The sequence below is a fragment of the Saccostrea cucullata genome, unplaced genomic scaffold (assembly GCF_032062105.1).
Source record: "Saccostrea cucullata isolate Sc308-1 unplaced genomic scaffold, CSIRO_AGI_Scuc_v1 ctg125, whole genome shotgun sequence".
Classification (NCBI taxonomy): Eukaryota; Metazoa; Mollusca; class Bivalvia; order Ostreida; family Ostreidae; genus Saccostrea; species Saccostrea cuccullata.
In genome coordinates, this window is record NW_026936290.1 from 203,638 (window position 1) to 231,248 (window position 27,611).

The 27,611-nt window shown below is 32.7% G+C and overlaps 2 protein-coding genes across 3 annotated transcripts; both read right to left on the reverse strand.

The window, feature by feature from the left end:
* Positions 1–328: 328 nt before the first annotated feature.
* On the reverse strand, positions 329–4,409 carry LOC134245296 (nacrein-like protein). Its single transcript, XM_062727605.1, has 8 exons — positions 4,246–4,409; positions 3,754–3,924; positions 2,480–2,643; positions 1,978–2,070; positions 1,629–1,685; positions 1,067–1,424; positions 811–971; positions 329–560 (listed from the first exon to the last, which is right to left on the reverse strand). Exons 1-8 carry the CDS (start codon positions 4,376–4,378, stop codon positions 387–389), a joined length of 1,311 nt encoding a protein of 436 aa, XP_062583589.1. The 5' UTR covers positions 4,379–4,409; the 3' UTR covers positions 329–386.
* Positions 4,410–7,851: 3,442 nt separating this feature from the next.
* LOC134245297 (deleted in malignant brain tumors 1 protein-like) lies at positions 7,852–24,865 on the reverse strand. 2 transcript variants are annotated; one of them, XM_062727607.1, is made up of 8 exons: positions 24,591–24,865; positions 12,284–12,319; positions 11,660–11,841; positions 11,252–11,414; positions 9,435–9,470; positions 9,077–9,205; positions 8,611–8,874; positions 7,852–8,579 (listed from the first exon to the last, which is right to left on the reverse strand). In XM_062727607.1, the coding sequence occupies exons 1-7, from the start codon at positions 24,637–24,639 to the stop codon at positions 8,654–8,656; spliced, it is 816 nt and encodes a 271-aa protein (XP_062583591.1). In that variant the 5' UTR covers positions 24,640–24,865; the 3' UTR covers positions 7,852–8,579; positions 8,611–8,653. The 2 variants fall into 2 exon arrangements, with proteins under 2 accessions (XP_062583591.1, XP_062583590.1); XM_062727606.1 differs by having other exon boundaries at positions 7,852–8,874.
* Positions 24,866–27,611: the final 2,746 nt, after the last annotated feature.

The window sequence follows — 27,611 nt, forward strand, 5'->3', positions numbered from 1 at the left end:
TAAATAGCTAACCTTCCTTTTTTTTTTTTTTAGAAATTGTTAGTATGTAGAGCTTGTTCTTGCGTATCGAATGAACTGGGAGGCATAAACTGTACAGTATATGCCTGTATATAATAAGAGTATTTACCATGATCCAGATTGATATTGACTTATTTTCTGTTTATTAAAGCTTTCTTGTAACAGATTTGTGAAGTTAACACCAATAAACTAGTACCATTTGAGGGCTAGATACTTTTAATTTAAATTAAAAGTCAACAATTTCATTTTTTTGTTTTATTCATATATTTAATTGAATATTCAAATAATTAACAATTGTATAAAAACACAAAATAACAAGAGGTAGAAGAGAACAAAAATAAGTTAATAAATCAGCACACGAAGAGCTCTCATTGATTTACATCGCAGAACGATGTTTCATCTTGGGCTTCGTTCCAGAGGAAATTTCTTGATACCTCTACACGATGGAGTCCAGATTTCCCGCGCTGAATGGGACGTCGCGTCCCGTGGGCCATCAGTGGGATGTGGGTTATATCCTCCATCAGCTGTAACATCAGGTAAGCCTGCAAATAGAGATTACAATGGCTCTCAATGACCATATAATCAAATTAAAATGATATATAGGTCTTTAGATGATCGTTCATAAAGGACATATATAGGTCACCAATGTACATGATGCATGGGGCTGATGCAAAAACTTCGTCAATCATTTACGTATTATTAGCAATCATATTATGCACAAAGATCAGAAGAGGGATCTTAAAAGGTCCAAACGAAACTCCCATCAACTGTTTTACGAAGATCTGTAATCACCTTTCTGGATATTTTTATTGGACACCTCATAACAATCCACTGGACTGTCTCATAACATGGCGGTGCGGTCAGAGAGCCCGAGTACGTGTAATAATTCCAGCTGTATGGCAGAATGTCTCTGGGGGTGATGTTCTCCAAAATCCTTGTAAACCTTTTAGCATCTGTAGAAACAAAATAAATTCATAATTTGTTAAGAACCTTCCACCTGAAAATTGTCAGTGTCAAAACATCAATATTTCCTGAAAAGAGAGTTTACCTGGCGCAGTTTTTGGCTTGTATTCATGAATTTTCTGGTAATATTTCTCCATAAGATGACTGAGCTCGTGAGCATATCTTACTCGGCAGACTTTTGGAAGCGAACAGAAATTATTTGGTGTTTGATTGGCCTGGACGAAGTCGTTCCGTCGACATTTTTTCAGTCCACTGCACTGCTGGTCTCCGGTACAGCGAGCAATACCAGAGGCACGACAGACGAGGCCCTCTCCAAACTTGTCAGAACACATGTGGTTCTTGGTTGCTTTGCAGATAAGATCTTTCGATCCTTTACAGAAACATTTTTCTTTTCGACAGTTGAGATCTAACGGAGCACAGGGACAAGCCTGATTTATGCTTTCCTGAAAATAAGTGAAAGTACACCAATGTTTTTTCATTCTTCTAAATATGTTGCTTTTTTTATTTTCATTCTTATTGTTTTGACAAAAAATGACTCGATAGAGTTACTCTTCACCGAACATGATTTTAAATATTTTTGCCCAAAAATTATATTATAGATTAAAGTTAAATATATTTTAAATCTAAGCTAAGTGTCGATAAATTACCATATCTCGAGGTTCCAAAGACACGCTGTCTACATTTTCTGTCTCATCAGCAGCAACCTATAAAAAAATATTTTTCTAATTATAGGATAAGATTATTTTCTTGACAGTTTCCTTTTCGCAGAAAAGTTAACAGTAAAGGTGAAGTTAGTATTGCGTAATAATTTGATAGCTCTTCTTACTACCATAACTTGCTTGAAATTTCAGAGAAATAACATTCTAAAAGTAAATCATTATATGCATTTTACTGCACCCCAAATAGCAGTCTCTCCTTAAACTGACAAAACTACAATCCAGATGTAAACCCTGGCACCATTTTCAGAAGACCCATACACTGTTTACTAGTACTCACCTGGACTTGGACGGCGATAACCGTCATTCCATTTGTCTTGGATTGAGCCTCCATCGCGTCCTTGAAATGTTCATTGTAAAACACAGCATGTATCTGATAGTGTAGAAAAGTAATGATGTTTTAATTGTTTTATGTGGAATTCAGAAGGAAGTCTTCATTATAAACATCAATTGCATTGGGAATTCACCAAGTTTGTCATTATTTTAATTATTTATTTTCAGTGAACATATTTGCATAACAACTCTGTAAAAGTCTGCATTGAATATATCTTTAAAACTGAATTGGAATTTCTGTTGGCGCCTCATGGTCAGTAAATATGTAAGTACGTAGAATCTATCGTGATGTGTGGTTATTTAACATATATGAGAACGAAGCAGATATTTTTAGTACTTATGTTAGAATGTCAAGCTCCTTCTGAAATATATTCAAAGGAATTAATGTGCTTAAAATTCGACACAATCCTCAAATAACTTATATTCTGCAATTAAAAACAAACTATTACCTCTATAGGTGTGAAGTTATTGTCAATGGAGTGTTCAGATCCGGCCGATTCCAGGACGCCAGTATGGACGTGGATTTCCTTGAATATGAACTTGTCGTGACCTTGACCCGGGACATTGAATAACTTTATGTTCTTATTAGTAGTTTCAAACTCGGGATGATGACCTGAAACCAGAATTAAAAATACAAAAATACTTAATTTTAAAAATTATTTTGAATGTTTATTTTATTTTTTTAAGATATGCAAAATTAAATTGAAATTGTATTGGTAACGCATACAACAAGGATATAGAGATAACGAACAGTATTCAATTTTTTTTTAATCAAATTAATGCGAAACTTAAGAATATGAGGCATCAGCAATGTTAGATAAAATATTGGGCGTGTTTAATCTTGTAAAGTGAATTTTATTTGGGTTGGTGACAATTTTAATTAACGAATATTACGATAAAATTTAATCACAAAAACGACAAATAACATATAATTATGATGTAAATATACGTGGCTGTCACTTAAAATAAAGACTTCTACACTGACAGGTTTTTGGTTTCATAATTATTTAATAATTAATATCTTCCGGAAAGGGATACGAGGTCGTACAAAGTTGTATCAATATTTATAGTTATAAAATAATTTTCTTGTCAGTTTAATATCAACTGGAAATAGTTAACATTTTTGAATCCTAACTAGATCTTCTATAAAAAAAAAAACTATCTTATAAAAGATATACTTTGTAATTTTTCATAAATTTTTGCATTAAAAAATACTTATATTGGCATTATTTACAGCGGGATAAATATTGACTTATGTTTGATTGAGATTGTCCTTTTCAGTTTGGTTGATCTTGTTTGTTTGATTTGTTTGATGTTTTTCTTTTTCTTTTTTTCTTTTTTTTTCTTTTAAAAAAGAGGGAAAGAAATATGATTTAAAATTGAAGCTGAACATACTGTAGACGTACTTTTTTACACGGGGTCATAATTCCGCGGAATCTCAATTTCTGTTTAATCCGCGGGTAGAAAATTACGCTGATTTCTCAGACTGTCACTATTTGCCTTACATTTATTTAAAAATTGATAAAGCGGAAAATTTGTGAACATAGCACAAAACAATTAAACGTGCTAACTATTCTATAATTTTATATTAAATTCTAGTGTTTGTAAGATGATAGCTTTTGTTTTATAAAATGCATATAACTAATTTGTATAAAATTTTAATTTTTGTGGAAAATATAGATCGCCAAAGTCCTAGAGATTCATTTTCGTCAAAGTTCCTCACCATTGTTGGTGGCCTTTCCTTTGACTCTCTTACACAGGTTATGGAAGCCCAGTTTGTGTATCGGCATATAGACAGTATCCAGGGTGTTGATGTTGATAGGAGACTGTCTCAGATTCCAGAAAGTTGTACAGTTCCCCCAGGAAGGTGAAATTTGGTTCCAGTGAGAAGGAGCTGTCTTTCAAAGAGGTACAAATAAAAATTACATCTGGTAAAACTAAGGTGTCAAAAAAATTCAACAGATGTATGAAACATATGGAGATAACGAACAGTGTTCAAAGTCAAAAGTCCATAAAACAAAACAAAGCAAGAGCAGAGCAAACACGGGCCTCCAAAACATCAGAGGTGGGATCAGGTGTCTTGGAGGATTGAGCATCCCCTGCCGACCGGTAAAGTATTTAAACTAGTATACCAGAAGTTGAAACAATTATTGAAATCATGAGGAATCACACTATAGCAATCCTTTGATTAGCATAAGCCAGTAAGAGGACTTACACAAGCAGGTCTTGGGATCGTAGTTATACTTGGCTTTCTGCGGATTAGGCTCAAAGCATTTTGTAACCGTACAGGACACATGGGTTATCACTAGAGCAGCTAGTGTTACAAACAAACACATTCTATACTCCATGGTTTTCCAAAATCAGCCTTAATGTTGGAGCTTTAGGGGAACACAGAAGAGGTTACTGCCAAGCCAGCCTATGTATATACCTGACAGAAAGCCGTGAACCTTGGGGGTAATTAACATGTTGTAATGATTGCTTTGTCATAAATGCATTAAACACTTAAAAGTATGTACAATTGATCGGGGTCATCTGCGTAAATAATAAAATTAATTGCACGACCAAAACTACGAGAGGAAACATATGCAAATTTGTAATTTTACTGTCTGTATTGTGAATTTTAATGGCATTGAGTGTTTGTACAACTAAGTCACAGACATGGTCGTGTCAGATGACATATCTTATGGTCTACTTATATTTTGACAGCAATATCATTTTTATCAAAGGAATGATATCAATTAAAATTACTCAGAACACTTCTTTTAATTTCCTTAATAAATCTGTCTATCCATTTCAGCTCGATCTCTCCCTATTCTAATTATTGTTTTTTCTCTTCTTATCTTCTTATATCATCTTAAAAGATCGACATCGTTGTAGAAAAAACAACATTTCATGAAAATATAAGTTCGTGCATATTTTTTCCGGATGAGAAAACTAAAACGTATTGATTATTGAGGATGCTTATCTGTGCCAAAATGATGCTGATTCTTTCGAAAAATTATGTAAATTTATTTCTAATATTAATGGCATTGTGTGTTCTCCTTAGTTATCACCATCTCCTTGACCCACTGTATTATATGTATATATGTTTCATATGTTTTTGCATTTACATGATTTTGAGTGAATAAATTGAATTGAATAGCGTCACGAGTACTCCCGTTCCTTCAAAACACCAAAATATCATACACTCTTCTTTCATATATTAAATAAAAATTAAGAAATATGACTGCTATTTGGCCATAGAATAGTGTTTTCACAAACACTTATACTAGTACATGACAAAAAATAACATTGGCATTTAATTTTTCGGTGTTTGATTTTGATTGTTCTGTTTTGAGTTATATTTTTCAAACATTTATTAATAATTTAAGGCTTTTTTTCCCTTGAGGATAGGTCGATACTTCAAGGATAGAAAACTACAGTCCGTGAAGAAAAAAACAAGACAAGTAAGACTGATTTATTATTTTGTTTTCCCAGGAGTACTGCAGCTGTTTACAGCACAGTCTTTCTTGGTCATTGCACTCTTATTGGATGCTTCATAAAAAAAAGCAGCTGCATATTCTGACCTGAAGTACGCACACTTGGTTTGTGTAAACGAAAATGTGCTTGGTTCTCCTCAGCTGGGGAAGGGACTAAAGTAAGAACACCAAAGCAAAACAATTCTGAATCATCAATTTTTAGGTTCTCTGACTTAAATATAGGTGAAGGAGAAATTGTACCTAAATTGAACCGTGCAGGTGCTCGATCCTTCATTAACTAGACGTAAGGTACACATATTCTGAATTCTTGATAATCATGGGATATGCATACTTTTGAGATAGGAAGTAATTTGAATTCTCCTATCAATAAAACAAGTATAGACCATTAACGAGTGTCAATCACAAAATCATTTTGATAGATGTTATGAATGAACTTATATGGAACGACTATGACGTCTGTTTCTGTCAATGCACTCATGTATAAAGATTAATAAAACATATGGAGATAACGAACTGTATTCAAGATCAAAAGTCTATGAAATAATACAAAATAGGAGCAGAGCAAACATTTATTAATTTACTTTATGGAAAAGAACAATTTAATAAGATGAAATAAGGATAAACCGAACAGTATTCAAGCTCGAAGTCCATGAAACATCATGTGTCATAAACCTTTCCATCGTCAATTTCCTTATTATTGTAGTAATGTTCCACTTTCACCTGCTTATGACGTTTATGTCTACCAACTTATTCGTTACTCAAGAGCTTGCGCTGAGTCAAATAAATTTTAAGGTGAGGCAAGCTACTCACTGACAAGTTGATGTTACAGGGATTTTAAGAACCTCGTTTAAATTCGGCAATTCATTGAGTTTAATTTATGGTCGTTATAATGACCTTGATAACAATGTACTCAATGATAGGGTCGTAATTTGCCTGACTTGTTTCATTGTTAGGCCTTTGTTTTTATACTGAATTTGACTACGGAAAGTTCCATCCACCTGATTACTACATAGGGCTCACGGCGGGTGTTACCTGTCAACAAGGGGATGCTTACTCCTGCTATGCACCTGATCCCCCTTTAATGCCATTTCCACATAATTGTATTGTTTATAGATTTTTTTAACGATCGATCGCTGTGAGTTATCTTTACCTTTACATGTTGGCAGATATTGTTTTGAACTTGCTTTCTGTTTACCTAACGTGGCGTCAGGCATTCTTATGTCTTATGACGTAAGCAGAGGACCACTGTATATCTGTATGTGCTTGGTAATATAAGTTTTCTACATCTCCGTCTTATTTGATTTCTTTGATTAATTTATCATACGATCCATTAAAAGATATTACAGGGGAAAACGTACATTGTGCGTTGAAAAGTTTTTTTTTATAAAGTATACTTTGTAACAGTAACTTGAGTAAGGGTCTTCATTATACTTCTTTATGAAATAACAATATTTGAAAGATGAAGATTACGTTATTTAGAAATATTTCTCACGATTGCCAACAAATTAAACAAAACATAATTTCCTGACTTATAGTAGATCACATGCCAGTACATTTCAAAATACTTTGCCTTCAGTTTAAAAGAATTTGCTACTCGATAAGACTTTTAATTAAAAAAAAATATTAATGTGCTGCAAAACATACATGTACCATGATACGCATTACTTTTAAATATGCATGTATTTGTATTTTGTAACCACTTGCTTAGATATAAGTTCATTCCAAGGGAAAAATTTTTAAAACTATAGATCCCTATTGTTGCTGTTCAGTGGAATATATAGAATACAATATACTTTCAATTTCTTATATATTTATATCATCAATTTGGATTTCACTGAGATTTTTCCGTACAAGAACAAGGTACAATTCCATAAGAGATATTTAAATTTGTCATTCAAAGACAATAAACAGGCCTGACAAATTTGACAGGCAGAAATACTGCACATAATTTAATATGTCCAAAATGCGAATGTACAATGCGAGGATGCATAGTTTTGATTTTAGCGAAACAGTTTATTTACTTTTCCTTTGCTTTGTATAAGAACAAATATAATGACATGATAATCTTGTATTTCCTTTATATTATTAAATATTTATCGTATAAATATCGTTAAAATACGTTTTTTTTTAAATATATAAATGTTTAATGTAGGCTGAATTACAGCAACTGTCTTGCATTTATAAGTAATAATTCTCTTATGTGAAAACAAGACAGGATTCGGTGAATTGTGGGTAAATAATTTTCATGTTGTTTTGTCAATAATGAAATTTTATTCTTGTTAAACTTAAAATGTATTTACACTTTATAATAATATGAAAAAGAACAACTTTTCAATGTGAAAATCGTTTATTTCTCTTAAACATAACATTTCAGTATTCAAAATGCCACATTATGGTATATCATAGTATTACTAAAATGAACATTTAGGTTAATAAAAAATAATTTAACAGCATTGATAAGCTGGAAAATACACACAATATGTCATTGCAGATATCAAACCTTTAATATATGATGGGAGAGTGAATTCTGGGTAACGGTACCAGTGTGAATTGATGACGCAACAACAAATGGAATTATGAGAGGTATAAAAAGTGATTAATCTTCAAACTTATCAATTTTGGGGGGTAAAAATACAAATCAAAATACAATCTGATTTTTCAGATTAATTTGATTCAGCTTAAAACTGTTATGATAAATTGCAAACAAGCAAGGAAAACAACTCGTCATCACAAACATTGAAAAAGTAACGCTAAAATCATTTAAACACACACACATACATACACAAACATTCTCTTAACACATATTTTTTATAACAAGAAAAAACGCCAGCTTTGAAGAGGAGTTTTGTTAAAAGACAAATTATTTATCTTTATTTTTTCCTTACTGCTAGTCGTGGCACTTATCAACTTTTAAGATAATAAAAATATTCAAATAAGTCAGCTTCCGAATATTTTGACTGTCACATTGCAGGAAAAAATGGAATCCCCGGGATCTGGAGAAACTGACTGGCGAAGCACAAGAGAAACTTGGCAATGAGGCGGTAAATGACTGAGGCGGTGAATGTCTGAGGCGGTGTATGTCTAAGGCGTCGGTGTCTGAGGCGGTGTATGTCTGAGGCGTCGGTGTCTGAGGCGGTCGGCGGACTAACTATGCCAGGCCACCTTTTTATCCTTATCTTTCTCGTCTTTACCTTTCTTGTTGTCCTTGGCTCGCCCCCGTCGACCTCTAGCCGCCCTCTGGGATTCTTCCTCCTCCCTCATGGCTTTCAGCTTCCGGCGTTTTTCGTAAGTATATACACCAATAAAGCAACCGACAAACATAGCTACACCTAAACCTACACCGAGACCCATATAGGCACCTTTTTCTGAAAGAATACAATATACAGTTTGAAAAATAAAAGTTTTTTTTCTTTCTTAAAGAAAGAGATACATGTACATTGTATATGTATATCGATTTATTTTGACGAGCACGAAGCATAAAAATATTGTTTAGCTATAACCATTTTTTTATTTCAACGTGACACTAATTTCTACATTCATTTCTAGGAAACTAATCAGATGATTTACCCATTGAAATGCCGTCACAATTCTGTTCATCGCAGTCCACTTCACAACCACAGTCGTTGAAACCATCACACCGGTACGACCTTGTTATACATCGTTTGTTTGAGCAGGAAAACTGGTGAGATTTACATTCTGTTGAAAATGAAAAAAGAAAAATAGAGAACTGATAAGTTTCGATGTTCTATCAACCGCCATAAAATACGATTTAAACACATTTGGGATTCTAGTTTTCTCTTTAAGTCCTTAATTAAATTCTTTATTTTAAAGAAAATGATTTTTTTATCAACTTGTTGCATATTAAATCCGCCTACCATTGGTTTAGAAGTTGACGTCTCTGTTTATCATAGGTACATGTACTTACTTGGTACAGGATCTGTGACACTGCTATAGTCAGCACCTGGATAAAAAAGTAATGAGTTTTTATATGTATTAATAAATGATTGATTAAAGATATTCAACGCCGAGTCGGCAATATTTTAGCCATATTTCGGCGGTAAATATATATTGAAATGAAAAAAATATTAAAATACAAGGGCAACATTGCAAAATAAACTTACCACCCTCTGATGGGGTTAATGTATCTCAGTTGATTCGAAAAGCAAGAGCATATATATATATGAACAATTTCTAAAACGGCAAGCTATGGACTAGCAAGTTGATGAAACAAGGATATTAATCGTTCCGTTTGAAATCACCATTTTGCAAGTATTACGATCGATACAATAAACATGTCAGCAAATACAATCTATAATTAAGTCAAACGATGACTAAAATTTTTCGTGCTAATTTTTTATTTACACACTAAATTATCTGCGGATTTTCTGTTTTTCTTTGATCATGACACTACCCGGTGGATGTATCCAGTAGGCAGGGGATCCGTACTCCTCAAGGGCACCTGGTCCCATCTCTGGTATTTTTGGAGGTCCGTGTTTGCTCTGATCCTGATTTGTTTTGTTGGATCTTGAGATTGAATATTGTTTGTTTTCAGCATATTTCATCCTACACTGTAAATAATGCTGTTTAGCTCGACAGATTGCTGAGTAAGGTGTCATGATCAAGAATATCTTTGCTTGCTAGATGACTAGGTATTAAAAGGCAATAATACCTTGTATGTAATGTCCTTCTCAAATTATAATAACATTATGAAATGAAAAAGGGTAAAGAAAACGAACAATGATCGCTCTCAGAAAATTTCACACAATACGAATCTGTGAACAGGGCATAAACACAGACGCCTGAAAATTCCAGAAGTGGGATCAGCTAGGAGTAGTAACTATCCCCTTTTGATCGGTCACACCCGCCGTGAGCCCTATGTAATTATCAAGTAGACAAGAATGATGTTTTTGGAGTATTTACTAGGGATGTCAAAATTGTCAATAATTGATATTCGAATATTCGATAGAAGTATTCGAATATATTCGAATATTCGATAAAATAAATACATCTTGCATTATTAAATACATATCTTCATTCTCCCGTCGAGGTGTGTAGATTTTATGCCATTATTTTGGAATAAAAACTCATGTAGAGTTCAGTAAATGCACTGCTATTTTATATATATTTTTTAATTATTGAAAATATGAAAAGTATGCATCCAAAATGTAATGATTGGGTTTTTTTTTAATTCATAAGATTCTTTAGTGTGTTCCAGATTAATTGATCTTCTTACTAAAGTCTACACTGATAGCTCCTAAAAATTTATACCAAGCAGAACAATTATCTAACGGTGAAATATTAATACAATTACTTTTTGCTAATTAATTTCCTGAAAATGATTTTTAAGGATATTTATATAAACAAGGGATCCATGTGTTTACTGTAAAACTGTTCTTTACAACAATACAAGCTGATTGTAAGTATTGGACACTATTATACCACTAATTAAGTGAACAAATAAATAAATTACTCCAATTGATACGCTTTTCACACCTTTAAGGTAATTATAGAGCAGTGTTTTTTTTTTTTTTTTTTTGTACAAACTTGATTCAATTTCTAATAAAACTTGCCAGGTTTTTCTCTCTTTTTAATGCTTGTATACTTAAAAACGAATATTCGAATCATAAATTTATATTCGAATATCAACTCATCGAATGAATATTCGAATATTCGAATATTCGTTGACATCCCTAGTATTTACCTGTAATAACAAATGTCAAGGTGGTTTATTTAAGCATTTACCTGTATATGCAGTTGTCAGGGTGGCGGTGAGACCCTGTGTTGTGTCAGCACCATCAGCTTTGAACTGTATGTACATCCATCTTGCTGATGAATTTTTATTTACGTTTGTTTGGTCATCACAGGTATTTAAGATTCCAGTGGCAGAAGCAGACCCATCTGTTATCTTAAAGAGAAGTGTTAATGGTTTCAACAGAGCTAAAATTGTCATTAATTAGAAAGACATTAGTATAATATTGAGTAGATAAAATACTAGTTTACAATAATGAATTTACACCACAATGCAAGAGAATGCAGTTAATTAAAGAACATGTTTAAGTAAACTAAAAAAATATTACCACTTAAATTAGTACACCTGTAAATATATAAACGTTAAATTAAGAAAAAAATAATTATGCAGGTAAAACTTACAAATAAGTAATCCTCGCAGGACCCAGTGGAAGACTTTTCACCCTTAAAAGTGAGGACTATATTGACCACGTATTTATCAGGTGTTTTTACGACCCATATACAATTTGTATAGGCACCGTACGTACTGCCTGAGGCTATAGACCGTGTCTCTCCAGCCGTCAGCTCAATGTAACCCCCACATCCTGTAGTAGAGAGAAAATGGTCCAGTTCTGGTGTTCTAGCACATATATTTTGTAAATTAAATTAGATACATGGAGAATTTTAAAGCGTTTAGTATTTCTTATATGACAATTTACTAAAAATATCTACTCGTATCTCTTTGATGGTTTTATTCGTGCAGTGAAGCAATTTTTAAGATTATTCTTAGTTTAAGATATTATATATCTGTTATCTGGTAGAATTTTAACATAATTTTACTCATTTTCATTCATTGTTCTTGGGAAATAGAAAAATTATATTTCATACAAAATACAAAAAATTGATATTTCTGAATAAAATATGATTTTATGAGCATAACGAATGAACTTTCTTTGCCTTTATAAAAAATCTTTTTCCCTTCAAATTCCATTATATAACATAAATGATGAATAATTTGTAGATTTACATATAATTACATCAACATACCTGCTTTGACATTTGACAAGCACTCAAACAATGCACCTGTAAAACAAGTTATACAATTTTAATGAGTAAAATTGCTCGTAAAAATTTAATGATCCAATAAAGTCAATAATCCAGTGATTTCCAAAAAAATCACAGCAGTGAAAACAATATTTATGAGAAAACACCAACAACATAGTGAAACCTTGTGTTTAAAATTAAGTTTCTACAGAGAAAACATTTTTGAAAAGACAGCATAATAAAGCCTCAATTTGAATTTGAATTATTTTTAAAAAGAGAAAACATTGAAATTTGTCATAAAGATCCCTGCTTCTTTTCTTCCGGCCGGAAAATTTAAGCTAAACATGCGCATTACATGTATGCATTATATTAGCTGCATCTATAAACAGTAAAAATATGAAATAAGTTAATACAAATGGTTGACAATTGACGGACATAAGTTATTTGAAATGAAGCAACATTTTTATGATATCTCAGCCAAAGAATAATGGTCACGTGACGGATCTAAGCCATTGTTAAAAGTATGTTTTCTGAAAGAATTTTACATCATCTTAATCTACATAACAAATTGAGTTACTGCATGGGGAGTAAACAACATTTGTATCATAAAAGCAAGTTTTAAAACATGACAGTACTTATGTATCTATTTATTGTTATAAGTACACACACAATGAATAAAATGCAACAAAAATAAGTTTCATCATTCTTTTCAATCCTGACCCTTTATTTTAAAAATAGTAGAACTATTTTTTCAGGCTCTTTATAGCAATTAAACCAAAATAAAGACTCCTACCATTGAGGAAGATGTCTAAAGCGGGCTGAAAACATTGTACAAAGTACTAGTATTTAAACTTTCCTTAGAGACGATCAGGTATGTTTTTATTCAAAGTCAACAGTATCAAATTTTAGAAAGTCAATTTAAACAATATTAATTTGGACCAGAGTAGATACAGATCTATAAATCATCAGAGGTTGGATCAGAGCAGATACAGACTTATAAATCATCAGAGGTTGGACCAGAGTAGATACAGATCTATAAATCATCAGAGTAGATACAGATCTATAAATCATCAGAGGTTGGACCAGAGTTGGACCAGAGTAGATACAGATCTATAAATCATCAGAGCAGATACAGATCTATAAATCATCAGAGTAGATACAGATCTATAAATCATCAGAGCAGATACAGACTTATAAATCATCAGAGGTTGGACCAGAGTAGATACAGATCTATAAATCATCAGAGTAGATACAGATCTATAAATCATCAGAGTAGATACAGATCTATAAATCATCAGAGTAGATACAGATCTATAAATCATCAGAGTAGATACAGATCTATAAATCATCAGAGGTTGGATCAGAGCAGATACAGATCTATAAATCATCAGAGTAGATACAGATCTATAAATCATCAGAGCAGATACAGACTTATAAATCATCAGAGGTTGGACCAGAGTAGATACAGACCTATAAATCATCAGAGGTTGGATCAGAGTAGATACAGACCTATAAATCATCAGAGTAGATACAGATCTATAAATCATCAGAGTAGATACAGACCTATAAATCATCAGAGCAGATACAGATCTATAAATCATCAGAGGTTGGACCAGAGTAGATACAGATCTATAAATCATCAGAGTAGATACAGACCTATAAATCATCAGAGGTTGGATCAGAGTAGATACAGATCTATAAATCATCAGAGTAGATTCAGATCTATAAATCATCAGAGGTTGGAGCAGAGTAGATACAGACTTATAAATCATCAGAGGTTGGATCAGAGTAGATACAGACCTATAAATCATCAGAGGTTGGACCAGAGTAGATACAGACCTATAAATCATCAGAGTAGATACAGATCTATAAATCATCAGAGGTTGGACCAGAGTAGATTCAGATCTATAAATCATCAGAGGTTGGATCAGAGTAGATACAGACCTATAAATCATCAGAGGTTGGATCAGAGTAGATACAGATCTATAAATCATCAGAGGTTGGATCAGAGTAGATACAGATCTATAAAACATCAGAGTAGATACAGACCTATAAATCATCAGAGTAGATACAGATCTATAAATCATCAGAGTAGATACAGATCTATAAATCATCAGAGTAGATTCAGATCTATAAATCATCAGAGGTTGGAGCAGAGTAGATACAGACTTATAAATCATCAGAGGTTGGATCAGAGTAGATACAGACCTATAAATCATCAGAGGTTGGACCAGAGTAGATACAGACCTATAAATCATCAGAGTAGATACAGATCTATAAATCATCAGAGGTTGGACCAGAGTAGATTCAGATCTATAAATCATCAGAGGTTGGATCAGAGTAGATACAGACCTATAAATCATCAGAGGTTGGATCAGAGTAGATACAGATCTATAAATCATCAGAGGTTGGATCAGAGTAGATACAGACCTATAAAACATCAGAGTAGATACAGACCTATAAATCATCAGAGTAGATACAGATCTATAAATCATCAGAGGTTGGATCAGAGTAGATACAGACCTATAAATCATCAGAGGTTGGAGAAGAGTAGATACAGACTTATAAATCATCAGAGGTTGGAGCAGAGTAGATACAGACCTATAAATCATCAGAGGTTGGATCAGAGTAGATACAGACCTATAAATCATCAGAGGTTGGATCAGAGTAGATACAGATCTATAAATCATCAGAGTAGATACAGACCTATAAAACATCAGAGTAGATACAGACCTATAAATCATCAGAGTAGATACAGACCTATAAATCATCAGAGGTTGGATCAGAGTAGATACAGATCTATAAATCATCAGAGTAGATACAGACCTATAAATCATCAGAGTAGATACAGACTTATAAATCATCAGAGGTTGGATCAGAGTAGATACAGACCTATAAAACATCAGAGTAGATACAGACCTATAAATCATCAGAGTAGATACAGACTTATAAATCATCAGAGGTTGGATCAGAGTAGATACAGACCTATAAAACATCAGAGTAGATACAGACCTATAAAACATCAGAGTAGATACAGACCTATAAATCATCAGAGTAGATACAGACTTATAAATCATCAGAGGTTGGATCAGAGTAGATACAGATCTATAAATCATCAGAGTAGATACAGACCTATAAATCATCAGAGGTTGGAGCAGAGTAGATACAGACCTATAAATACAGACAGACTTATAAATCATCAGAGGTTGGATCAGAGTAGATACAGATCTATAAATCATCAGAGTAGATACAGATCTATAAATCATCAGAGGTTGGAGCAGAGTAGATACAGACCTATAAATCATCAGAGGTTGGATCAGAGTAGATACAGATCTATAAATCATCAGAGGTTGGATCAGAGTAGATACAGACCTATAAATCATCAGAGTAGATACAGACCTATAAATCATCAGAGTAGATACAGACCTATAAATCATCAGAGGTTGGATCAGAGTAGATACAGACCTATAAATCATCAGAGGTTGGATCAGAGTAGATACAGACCTATAAATCATCAGAGTAGATACAGATCTATAAATCATCAGAGTAGATACAGACTTATAAATCATCAGAGGTTGGATCAGAGTAGATACAGATCTATAAATCATCAGAGTAGATACAGACTTATAAATCATCAGAGGTTGGATCAGAGTAGATACAGATCTATAAATCATCAGAGTAGATACAGATCTATAAATCATCAGAGGTTGGATCAGAGTAGATACAGATCTATAAATCATCAGAGGTTGGATCAGAGTAGATACAGACCTATAAATCATCAGAGTAGATACAGATCTATAAATCATCAGAGGTTGGATCAGAGTAGATACAGACCTATAAATCATCAGAGTAGATACAGACCTATAAATCATCAGAGGTTGGACCAGAGTAGATACAGACCTATAAATCATCAGAGTAGATACAGACCTATAAATCATCAGAGTAGATACAGACCTATAAATCATCAGAGGTTGGACCAGAGTAGATACAGATCTATAAATCATCAGAGGTTGGATCAGAGTAGATACAGACCTATAAATCATCAGAGTAGATACAGACCTATAAATCATCAGAGTAGATACAGACTTATAAATCATCAGAGTAGATACAGACCTATAAATCATCAGAGGTTGGACCAGAGTAGATACAGATCTATAAATCATCAGAGTAGATACAGACCTATAAATCATCAGAGTAGATACAGACTTATAAATCATCAGAGTAGATACAGATCTATAAATCATCAGAGGTTGGATCAGAGTAGATACAGACCTATAAATCATCAGAGTAGATACAGACCTATAAATCATCAGAGTAGATACAGACCTATAAATCATCAGAGTAGATACAGACCTATAAATCATCAGAGGTTGGACCAGAGTAGATACAGATCTATAAATCATCAGAGGTTGGATCAGAGTAGATACAGATCTATAAATCATCAGAGGTTGGATCAGAGTAGATACAGACCTATAAATCATCAGAGTAGATACAGACCTATAAATCATCAGAGTAGATACAGACCTATAAATCATCAGAGGTTGGATCAGAGTAGATACAGACCTATAAATCATCAGAGTAGATACAGATCTATAAATCATCAGAGGTTGGATCAGAGTAGATACAGACCTATAAAACATCAGAGTAGATACAGACCTATAAATCATCAGAGTAGATACAGATCTATAAATCATCAGAGGTTGGATCAGAGTAGATACAGATCTATAAATCATCAGAGTAGATACAGATCTATAAATCATCAGAGTAGATACAGATCTATAAATCATCAGAGTAGATACAGACCTATAAATCATCAGAGGTTGGATCAGAGTAGATACAGATCTATAAATCATCAGAGGTTGGACCAGAGTAGATACAGATCTATAAATCATCAGAGTAGATACAGACTTATAAATCATCAGAGGTTGGACCAGAGTAGATACAGACCTATAAATCATCAGAGGTTGGACCAGAGTAGATACAGATCTATAAATCATCAGAGTAGATACAGACTTATAAATCATCAGAGGTTGGACCAGAGTAGATACAGACCTATAAATCATCAGAGGTTGGATCAAGTGCTAAGGAGGAATATACATCCCTTACCAACCAATCATACCCGCCCTGTGCTAATTGTCGGGGATCAGGGAAATACGGAGAATCAGTAGACAATGAAGAGTGATAAAATAATCGATTAGTAGGCAAAACGTACATTAATATTGGACTTAGATTGTGTGAGTATTTGCAAAGAAGATCACTGTAACAATCATAGAATTTGAAATGATTTTACACGAAACTGTTTATATTCTTTTTTCATCAATTTGTTTTTCAATTTTTGCATGGCTCGTTCTGGAAATTGTTCGTTCGTATAGCAAGCTCCTGCGTATCAAATCAACTGAGAGACATAAAGCCCATAAGCAGATGATAGCGGTACATTATCACATGAGTAAGGAAAGTTGAAGATCGAAAGTTAAAATTATCACATTTATTTTATTTTGTTGTTTGGCCTATCATTCATCAATGCAATGAACAATGATATGAAAAAAAAACAAGCCAATAGAAAAAATATTAAAATGGAAAAGAATTTCTAATATTATATTTTGATTACGAAAATTCCTTAAACTTAAATGCCCTGTGATGTTTTAATGAGTATAAACAATACAATTCAAAGATTTGTCATTGTGATTTATAACATCGACAATTACATCTAATTAGTATCATTTCCAATACCTACATCTTTTTATTATGATTTCATCTAAGACTATTGACAGTAGCTAAGATAATGTGTTCCTGAATACACCAATAACCTCATGTAATTGGACCATAAAGGTATTTGAGAGTGGCTGTACTCCAGATAAATAAAACATGATATGATATACAGCAGCTGTTATAAAGACAGACAAAACGTATAGAGATATAGACGGAAACTGTTTAATGATAGGTCATACATGTAGTTATACATCCTTTTATGGCTGTTTTTCATAGCATCAATTTTGAACCTTGTACCTCTATTTTATGTACAATGTTTTCAATATCCTGATCATGGAATACATTGTTATTTGTCGTTTTAATCTATTCTTTGACAAAAGGTTATTTAAAACCTTTAGCAGATACAAGGGGTTATTAATACCGACTACAATGGAGCTGAATTGAGAGAGATTTCTTTAAAATCCACCTGACAAATCGGTAGAACTTAATCCGTTTGTTTATTATCTCGACAATCTCTTAACTTAGTCAGAATTTAATTATGTTGAAATCATATTCTAAGTGTACAACATAAATGTTCAATACCTTAAAATTGACATATGAAGGAAGAACAAAATTACTTATAGACAATTAAGCATTTATAAAATTATTGAGTATAAGAAAATTGCTTTTAAATTCCAAAAGTCATATAGGAGACATAGAATACATGATATTTTTTTCTTGTAAATTCTGATATCATAAGTTAATGAAATAATATAGTTGCTCTGTAATTTTTTTTAGCGTGAATTATTCTTCATTTTCCATGATAATGATATATCGCACTATATACTAGTCATAAGTGGTGCATTAATTGCATATTTTGCTTTATCATGCAATTGTGCTCAACTGTTCTCAAGTAAACGAGCCGCATCAATTATGAAAACAAATTATTAAATCATTTATTAATGCTGTTATTCAAAATTATCTTTCTCTTTGGATTGAATTCAGAGAGAAGAGCAATCTTCTATCCGGAAACGAAGACAGAAATCAGATAGTTTAAATTGGCTCTCAGAATGTTATCTTAATGGAAATCTATTGTACTTTTCTTCGCACGAACTGAGTGTTCATTAAATATTAAAATAGGAGTTAAAAAATCATGGGTAATAATTAGTATTCTTAGTCCAAACAAAAGGAACAACACCTCTGTATCAAAACATATTACTGCATAAACATAAAGAAATCACTAGGTATTCTTTTTCAGATTAAAGATTTATGTGTTCTTAACTTTAAAAAAAAAAGGAAAAAGAAGAAAACACTTGCTGTGGCCTTCAACTCGACATTTAGATTTATCAATGTAATATTGTCAATTAACAATGGTCATTTCAATTCCCATGTCGATATGATATACCCCGGAGAGCTTGAAGTAAAAGATACCACAGAGTCTGATATATATATATATAATCTGATTTATATTTGGCAATTTTATTTGAAAAAAATGTTAATAGTAATCTAACAACCAAGCTTTATGATAAACGTGATGACTTTAACTTTTCAATCGTCAACTTCTCTTACTTATGCAGAAATATGCATTCTTCACCTGCATACGGGGTTTATATTTCTCAGTTGAGCATTCTTTACGAATATATTCTAAAACGAGGTAAATAATTGACAAACAAGTTGATGAAACAAGAGTATCATCAGTCTCATTACAAGTCATCATTTCGTAAGTTCGTAAGTCGATACAACGAACCTTGTCAGCAAATACAATTTATCATTAAGTCAAATCCTGACTGACGTTTTTCATCCTAATTGTTAGTTCATTATTTATACAGAATTGACGACGGATTTTTCCGTTATTTCCTGATCATGTCAAGGAGCACACGGCGGGTGTGACCGGTCGGCAGAGGATACTCAGTCTCCCATGGCACATGATCCCACCTCTGATGATTTCTAGGTCTTTGTTTGCTCTGCTACTATTTTGTATTGTCGAATGGACCTTTGAGCTTGAATACTGTTCCCTTTCTCCATATATTTCATTCTTAGATTGACAATATTTACAATAGGTTTGATACATGTCGTTTATAATGTCCATTGGAATATTGAGCAGACATTCTCCAAGATAATATAACCATGACGAGAGTACTGGAATCTAATCAATATTTAATTGAAAAATGAAACTGAGTAATTAAAGTACAGACCTTGAAATCCGATAAACAGTAGACGAAATATAATGACGTTAGCAAACAGATTTTAATGACTGGCGATTGATTTTCTTCAGGCTTTAATGATAGTCAACAGGACATGAAGCTTTCTAAGGGTAAGAACAACAGGACTGAACTGTAATGGGAGCATCCTGAATTATTGATAGAAATTTAGAGAAAAGGGTTTCTTCTATCACCTGCTTATAAATAATAAAAAAATCGGCAGACAAACAAAACTCATGAAATCGTAATGGCGCCATTATATAAGTGTATAATATGTTCAGTCTGTTTGGTGTAAAAACATTGGAATCTTGTTTCTAGACTTGACTCTAAGAATTTGCCAAAAAAAAAAAAAAACAAGAGGCGCATGGGCCACATCGCTCACCTGAGAAGCTTTGACTATTCTGTTCTTTACCAGATTTCCCCCTTGTTATACATAATGCATCCCCACCCTACCCCACTGATCATAATTTAGACATTTTGAAATCTACACTACCCCATGATCCTTCCATGGGCACATATGTTTCAGCTTTTTTGGCCCAGTGGTTCCTGAGAAGAAGATTTTCAAAGATTTTTCCTATATATTTCTATGTAAAACTTTGATTTCCCTATAATTGCCCCGCCCTTCCTCCGGGGGTCATGATTCCTACAATTTAGAATTTACACTACCCCAGAATGCTTCCACATAAGTTTCACTTTTTCTGGCCCAGTGGTTCTTGAGAAGAAGATTTTCAAAGATTTTTCCTATATATTTCTATATAAAACTTTGATTCATCATTGTGGCACCGCCCTTCCCCCGGGGGTCATTATTTGAACAATTTAGAATCTACATTATACCAGGATGCTTCCACATAAGTTTCAGCTTTTCTATATAACCTTAAAACCAAGAGCCAGAAAGGGACTACATTGTCCTTTGACGATGATTTTAAGAAAAGTTTTTTTAACCGCTGTTGTAGAAGTTATTAATTATTTGATTACTATAAATGCAGGAATGATAACCAATTCAATTTAGATGTGGTATCATATGCGTAAACAGTGTCGAAAATTGTTTGCATATCTTGAATAATATTTGTCAAACAATTGTTTGCATATTGGAAAAAATATGTATAATATTCAATCGCAGCAACTGACTTGCATATTTCACAAGGAAATAATGTTGTTATTGATTCTAACTAATACATTTATGAAAATTGGGACATTATCTTAATTCTTGTTAAAGCAGCAATTTTACTGACTATTAAACAATTAAGAACTTTTTTGAAAACGGCACAAAACTATGCCCAAATTGTTAGTTTTTGAGTAGAATACTAGTATTTGTAATACTAGTAACTAACATTACGTGATTTAAAATGAAAAACTTGTAAAACCAGCATTTGTTACAATGTATATGGAAATCATTTTAGCCTCTCCTTACTTGAAATAAATATCTCGTTTGAAAAAGTAAGACACAAAATTTGTAAAAGTGGATTAAGTTTACTTTATTTAAAAAATTAGATCTTTAAAAATTCATTTCAAAATTTCCTACCGAGGACATTCTAAAAACATCTTCCCCTCACTAATATTTTAAACACCACTTTCAGCTGTTGTTATTTAAAAACTTCGACTCTTCACAGAAAAAAATCGCTATTCAATTTTTCTATGCATTTTTTATTAATATTTTCATAAAACATTGGGTTTTGGGATTAAAAAGATATTCCTTTATATATCTGAGTAGGGACTGTTGACAAAAAGGCTTAAGGGGGATTAAACCGAGATGATTTTCTACCTGGATAGTTAGAGCTGTGACACAAAAACACACAAGGGTAGTGTAACTATGTATGAACGGTAGGCCAAATAATGGAACTAAAAGCATTCACTCTGAATATGTTAATATTTTATTGTAAACAACCATAGATAGAAACAGAAGACTTTTAAAGGAAAATGAGCTTCTTTTAAATAATGTATTTAAACTAGTCGTGTACTTTTAATAGTTGTATTCAGATGTTTCATTTATTTACCAAAAATATCATCAATGTTAAAAATGTAGTTTTTTGGCTTCAAGATTATTCAAAGATATTTAAGTGAATGTGCTTGTTTTTTCCCTTTTTTAACCATTATTTAACAAGGAAAATTTATATCACCATTTTTACATTTCAAGGGAGGAATTTATTTTAGTTTTATTTATTCTTTGTCTTCCTTATATTTTGCAAAACTGTGTTAGACAAACTGCGTCAATTCGCAGTTAAAAGAAACGATTATCCATTATTTACCATAGTCTGATTTTGGTACTTACTACCTTGACCTTTTTTCTAAATGTCCAAAAGCTAATGAATAAGAATGGAATGGTAAAGAAGGTATCCGTAAGCCTTGAATAGGAATTGTTTTTTAGACTAACAGTAACGTAACTCACACCAGGTGTGTCGACTCGGGTTATAAAACTTTCAGGTATACCAAGTGAAGCAATGAGTTAAAAAAATAATAATGATGAACATTCGATCGTTTAGTATAGATTGCGTGTCAGAAACTTGATTTAAAAAATTGGGTTTTTTAATTAAGATCTCGACATCTTTAGATATATTTTCTTATTAAAATGATTAGATCGAAAGGCACCTAATGCATTTTACTAGAACCTGAAAATTGCACAGTTTTGAAAATAACTGTTTGCCACTATTTTACACATTGAGTTTCCCATTGATTATTTAGTTTTCCCAAGAAGCACACAGCGGATGTGACCGTTCACCAGGGGACGCTCTCTCCTCCATGACACCTGATCCCATCTCTATGGTTTAGATGTCCGTGTTTGCTCTGCTTCTGATTTGTGTTGTTTAAGTAAAGAGTCTGCTCAACATGATTACTGTTTGTTTGTATCTTCATGTTTCATTAGAGAAGTCCATAAAATAACATTCATCTTTCATGGTATGTGAAACCAATAATTCTTGAACATAACTCTTTTTGTTCACAATCATCTCTTTTCATTTTGTTTTCTAAAAAAAATCTTATTAGCAGATCCATTTTTTCCATTTTATCAGTTCTATGTAGGATATGTATACAATCTTGACAGAAAGTGCAAAAATAGTCTTTCTTTTTTATGTAATAAGATGAAATAGTCTATACACTGTCTAATGCTTCAACAATAAGCTTTTACAAGCTGGATCTTTGGTCGATAAACGACATGTACTCGTATCTTTCAGAATGATTTTTTTTTTCACATCAGATTGTTAAAGCCTTTAAAAACATCGTTGGCATTGAGATCAAATACTCAATAAAATTAAACTGTCCTTTATAAAATTGAGTAGCTCTTTGAAAGAAAAAGTTTTGTGAAGATAAGTGTTATTGCATATATCTATTCAGAATTTACTTTTCTGGTCCCACAATTTTCAGTGAGTCCTTAAGATACTCAATTCATTTAAACCATGTACTCAATTCAATTTAATCAATTTTTGTAAGGAGTAATCTATCTATTATTAATAAATTTTGATGGATTTCAAATCTCCATAGAATTATTGCAATCAACTTATAATGTTTACAACTTTTATTATTGACGCTGTGTCACTTTTACACAGTCATCAATTAACAATGTGTATCTCCCAAAAGGATAGGTTTAATTTGAAAACGAGGAATTTAACAACTAAACAACACATAATTCTTAAAAGGAAAAATTTCATGTCCCAAAACTGTTTAAAAATTTAAACTTTGAATTGACAAAGACACGAAACTCATTAAAATAATTAAAATGTTAAATGTGAATGCGTATTTTGATTTCCTATTGACTGAATTTGACAATCAAGTGTCATATTATACGTAGTTAGACTAAGGAAATTGATATTTGTGTCTTTTCTTTGGCCATTCTGTCCTAGCTGGCCAGATTACCGTTCAATTAAGGCGACCTTGTTGAGGATAAAGGTTGTTTATCCAAGGACGGGATCAATATATTAGAATGGATACCATTTACATTCGCATTAACACAGTATACACTATAATACAGTCGGTGGTCGGAAATGAATTCTTGTGTCAATACAACTATATAGATTTGTGGTTCAGAGTTCTGGACCAAGACCATGAAGGTGTACATGTACCTGTATCGTTTCAATTTCTACATTCGGGGGAACACATAGAATTATCAAATTAAAGCATTTTGCCATGCTTGACAGTGCTGTATATGCTGATATTTTGTTATATCTGTTCCTAAGGTACGATTAGGAGTCAACTTTATTGCCTGGTGAATGAAGGCAAAGACTGTAAGATTGAATCAGTTGTTAATATTTTTAAGCTTTTTAACTTCTATGGCATTCATTCTTCAGAAAAAAAAATGTTTTCTGAGTAGCCGTACATCGAGTTTATTGTCTGGGGAAAATACATATTGACCTGTCAATGAACTTGAACAGCTCAAGAAAGAAGACATTTCTTCGTGAGATTAAAAAAGATAATATGTTTAAAACACTTACCCACAAAAATGAAAAATTTCCATATAAATCCAGAACTAGAAATCCACATATCTAAACTAGCGTCCGTTTTCTACTTAGCCACATGTTGCCAAAGACTGGGAAATAAGAATTTAATTCCCCTAGATTAACATCTTTACTGTAATATTTAAATCCTCGATCTCCTGTAAAACAATGTCAAAAATATTTTCGTCATTAGATACGTGTATTAATATTTAAGCCCTCGTATCAGAGTATAAAGCCATGGCTTGGTTCTAAGATCCATTGCTATACTCCACTGCGCATGATCGGTTCCATTTAAACCTTCTAACTGCAGCGTGTATACCATATGCATTTTTACTTATCGATATATATTGATCTTATATAGCGTATCTAGACGTTTGTATGTTCATATTTATGCGAACACACAATGTAGGCCAATTAAATGTTCTATCAAAATCTATTGAGAAATAATTCTGAGTCAATGTTTTCTGATATTAATCTTTCTTTTCCTTTTGTCTGTTGTTATCTACCGGGTCGAGCACAAATAAGAATGATTATAGTTTTTTTAAAAACATATTATCAAATGATTTAAATTTCTGTAATACTAACCGCCTCTCAGTTGATTTTTTTTTTCAAACTGAAGATTCCATTATATTTTGAAGAGTCTTTGTGTGACTAAAATCAGGTTTCACTTTATGGTGATTCAAAATGCATTTTACCAAAATTCAATACCCGAAGACCTATTGAAACTTTATCATTTAAAAGTGTGACAGTCATACATCTTTTTCTTCAAATAAAATTGAATTAAAGCAATAAAGATAACTCCCGTTTCGAATTAATTTCAATGATTTATTGAAACGACATTCTAACTTGTGACAATCATATATCAGTTATTCAAACATCCCTGGACAATATTTTAAAAGACCACAATGGGGACAAAAGGTAAAACTCTAATTCAATATCTTATCCTCCCTTATAATTCTTTTTTTTTTTTATATTTATACACATCATCTTCTGTTACAATTTCCTTTAAATCGATTTAAAGTATACTAGCCTATAAAAACGAACATTTTCCCAATATTTTTAAAGCAATTATCAAAATAAAGTATATTTCAACGTTCAAATGTAATATTCAAATGTAATATTCCGACTTTAAAAGGCACTGTCGTTATATCCTTGGATGTTCACTCCTCCATGGCACCTGATCCCACCTCTGATTTTTTGAGGTCTGTGTTTGCTCGCTCCTGTTTTGTCTTGTTTTATGGACTTTTGATCTTGAATACTGTTCGTTATCTCCATATGTTTCACTTCATATTATTTGTCAAGAGCTCGTCTCGTTTTAAAAATTATTCTTGCCAACCGAATCAACTGGGAGACATGAACTCCACATGCAGGTAGTAATAGTATATAGTTACATAGATAAGAGAGGTGAGGACAGAAAAATTGAAGTCACCACGTTTATCATAAAGTTTAAAGTCATCATTTCGTACTTTTTTTGGTCGATACAATGACTTTGTCAGCAAATACAATTTATCATTGAGTCAAATGCTGACTGATGTTTTTCATACTAATTGTTAGTCCATTATTTATACACTGAATTGACGACGGATTTTTCTGTTATTTCTCAATCATGTCAAGGAGCACAAGGCGGGTGTGACAGGTCCGCAGGGGATGTTCATTCCTCCATGGCACCTGATCCCACCTCTGATGTTTTAGAGGTTCGTGTTTGCTCTGCTCCTATTTTGTATTGTTCTACGGACTTTGATATTGACTACTGTTCGTTGTCTCCGTATCATTCATTGCCAGGTTATCACTAACGCGCTTTTCGCAGGCACGCAGCATCGATTTTGAAAGGGGGGGCAACCAGAGAATTTTTTTTACATACCTGATTTTTTTGTACTTACCTGAAAAAGTTGACAAGGTTATTGAAAGGAATTGGCATTGAAAAAAAATTGCCTGGGTGTGTGTACCCCCCCCCCCCCCCCCCACACACACACACACCCTCACACACACACACACACACACAATAGGATTTTCGAGTTTGGCCTTTTCTTTTTTTCCCCCATACAGTTCTACATTACCTTCATATTACTTACTTTAGTAAACAGTGGGGGGGGGGGCAACCAGCGTTTCAATCAATGAACAATTTCAATACTAAAAGTAATGTTGGGAAAAAAAGTGACCCCCTCCCCTCCTGTTGCTATACATGCCTGTTTCGAGTAAACCATCAAAATTGAAACATTTTGTGTGAGACTTTGATGGTTTTGGGAGATGAAATGTGATTTCAATTTTGGTTTTTAAAAAAAATGAAGTTTTTGAATATCCACAACTGGTAAACACCACCTCTTAAATACATTGTATAGTTCTCCTTAAGTTTTTCATTCATTGTTGTGAATATTTTAGCTTTTACCTGAGAAAGAGACTTTGCAGAACATTTACTGGGTCCGCTTTATATCTTTGTTTTCAAGATTTGTAGTTTACGACCATTTTTATGCTTTGACGTTTTTTATTATACCCATCTGGCGCAGGAAGGAAGAGACCAATAGAGGCTTTATAACAAAGTTGGTTGAAAACTAGTTTAGTTGTTCTAGAGAATTGAAGAAGCTGGAATATTCAAATATTAACTGACCACAAATGGTGAGGGATAAAAACAGATTATTATAATACATGTACTTGGTATCTAAGTGACTCGGGTGACCTAAAATGTCATTATGGACTTTTTATATATTGTTCTATTTTATTGCCCACACACTTAGAGCTTTCTCTGAATGAAGATTTGTCTCCTGTTTCCAAATTACGAAAGAACACTGTTTATCTGTGTTAGAATTAATTTCGGTAAAAGCAGCGAGCACCTCATTAAATACGAGGACAGGATCAATAAAACAGAAGAGGAAAATTCTTAATGACATCGTCTTGTCGGAGTAGCTGATGACCAGCTAAGTTCCCAGATATAATTCTCGTCCTCTAATGCTCAAGATGTATTTTCAGAGAAAGTTAATTAGAAAATTAATTGATTTATGGAAGGAAGCGAGAGTAGATATT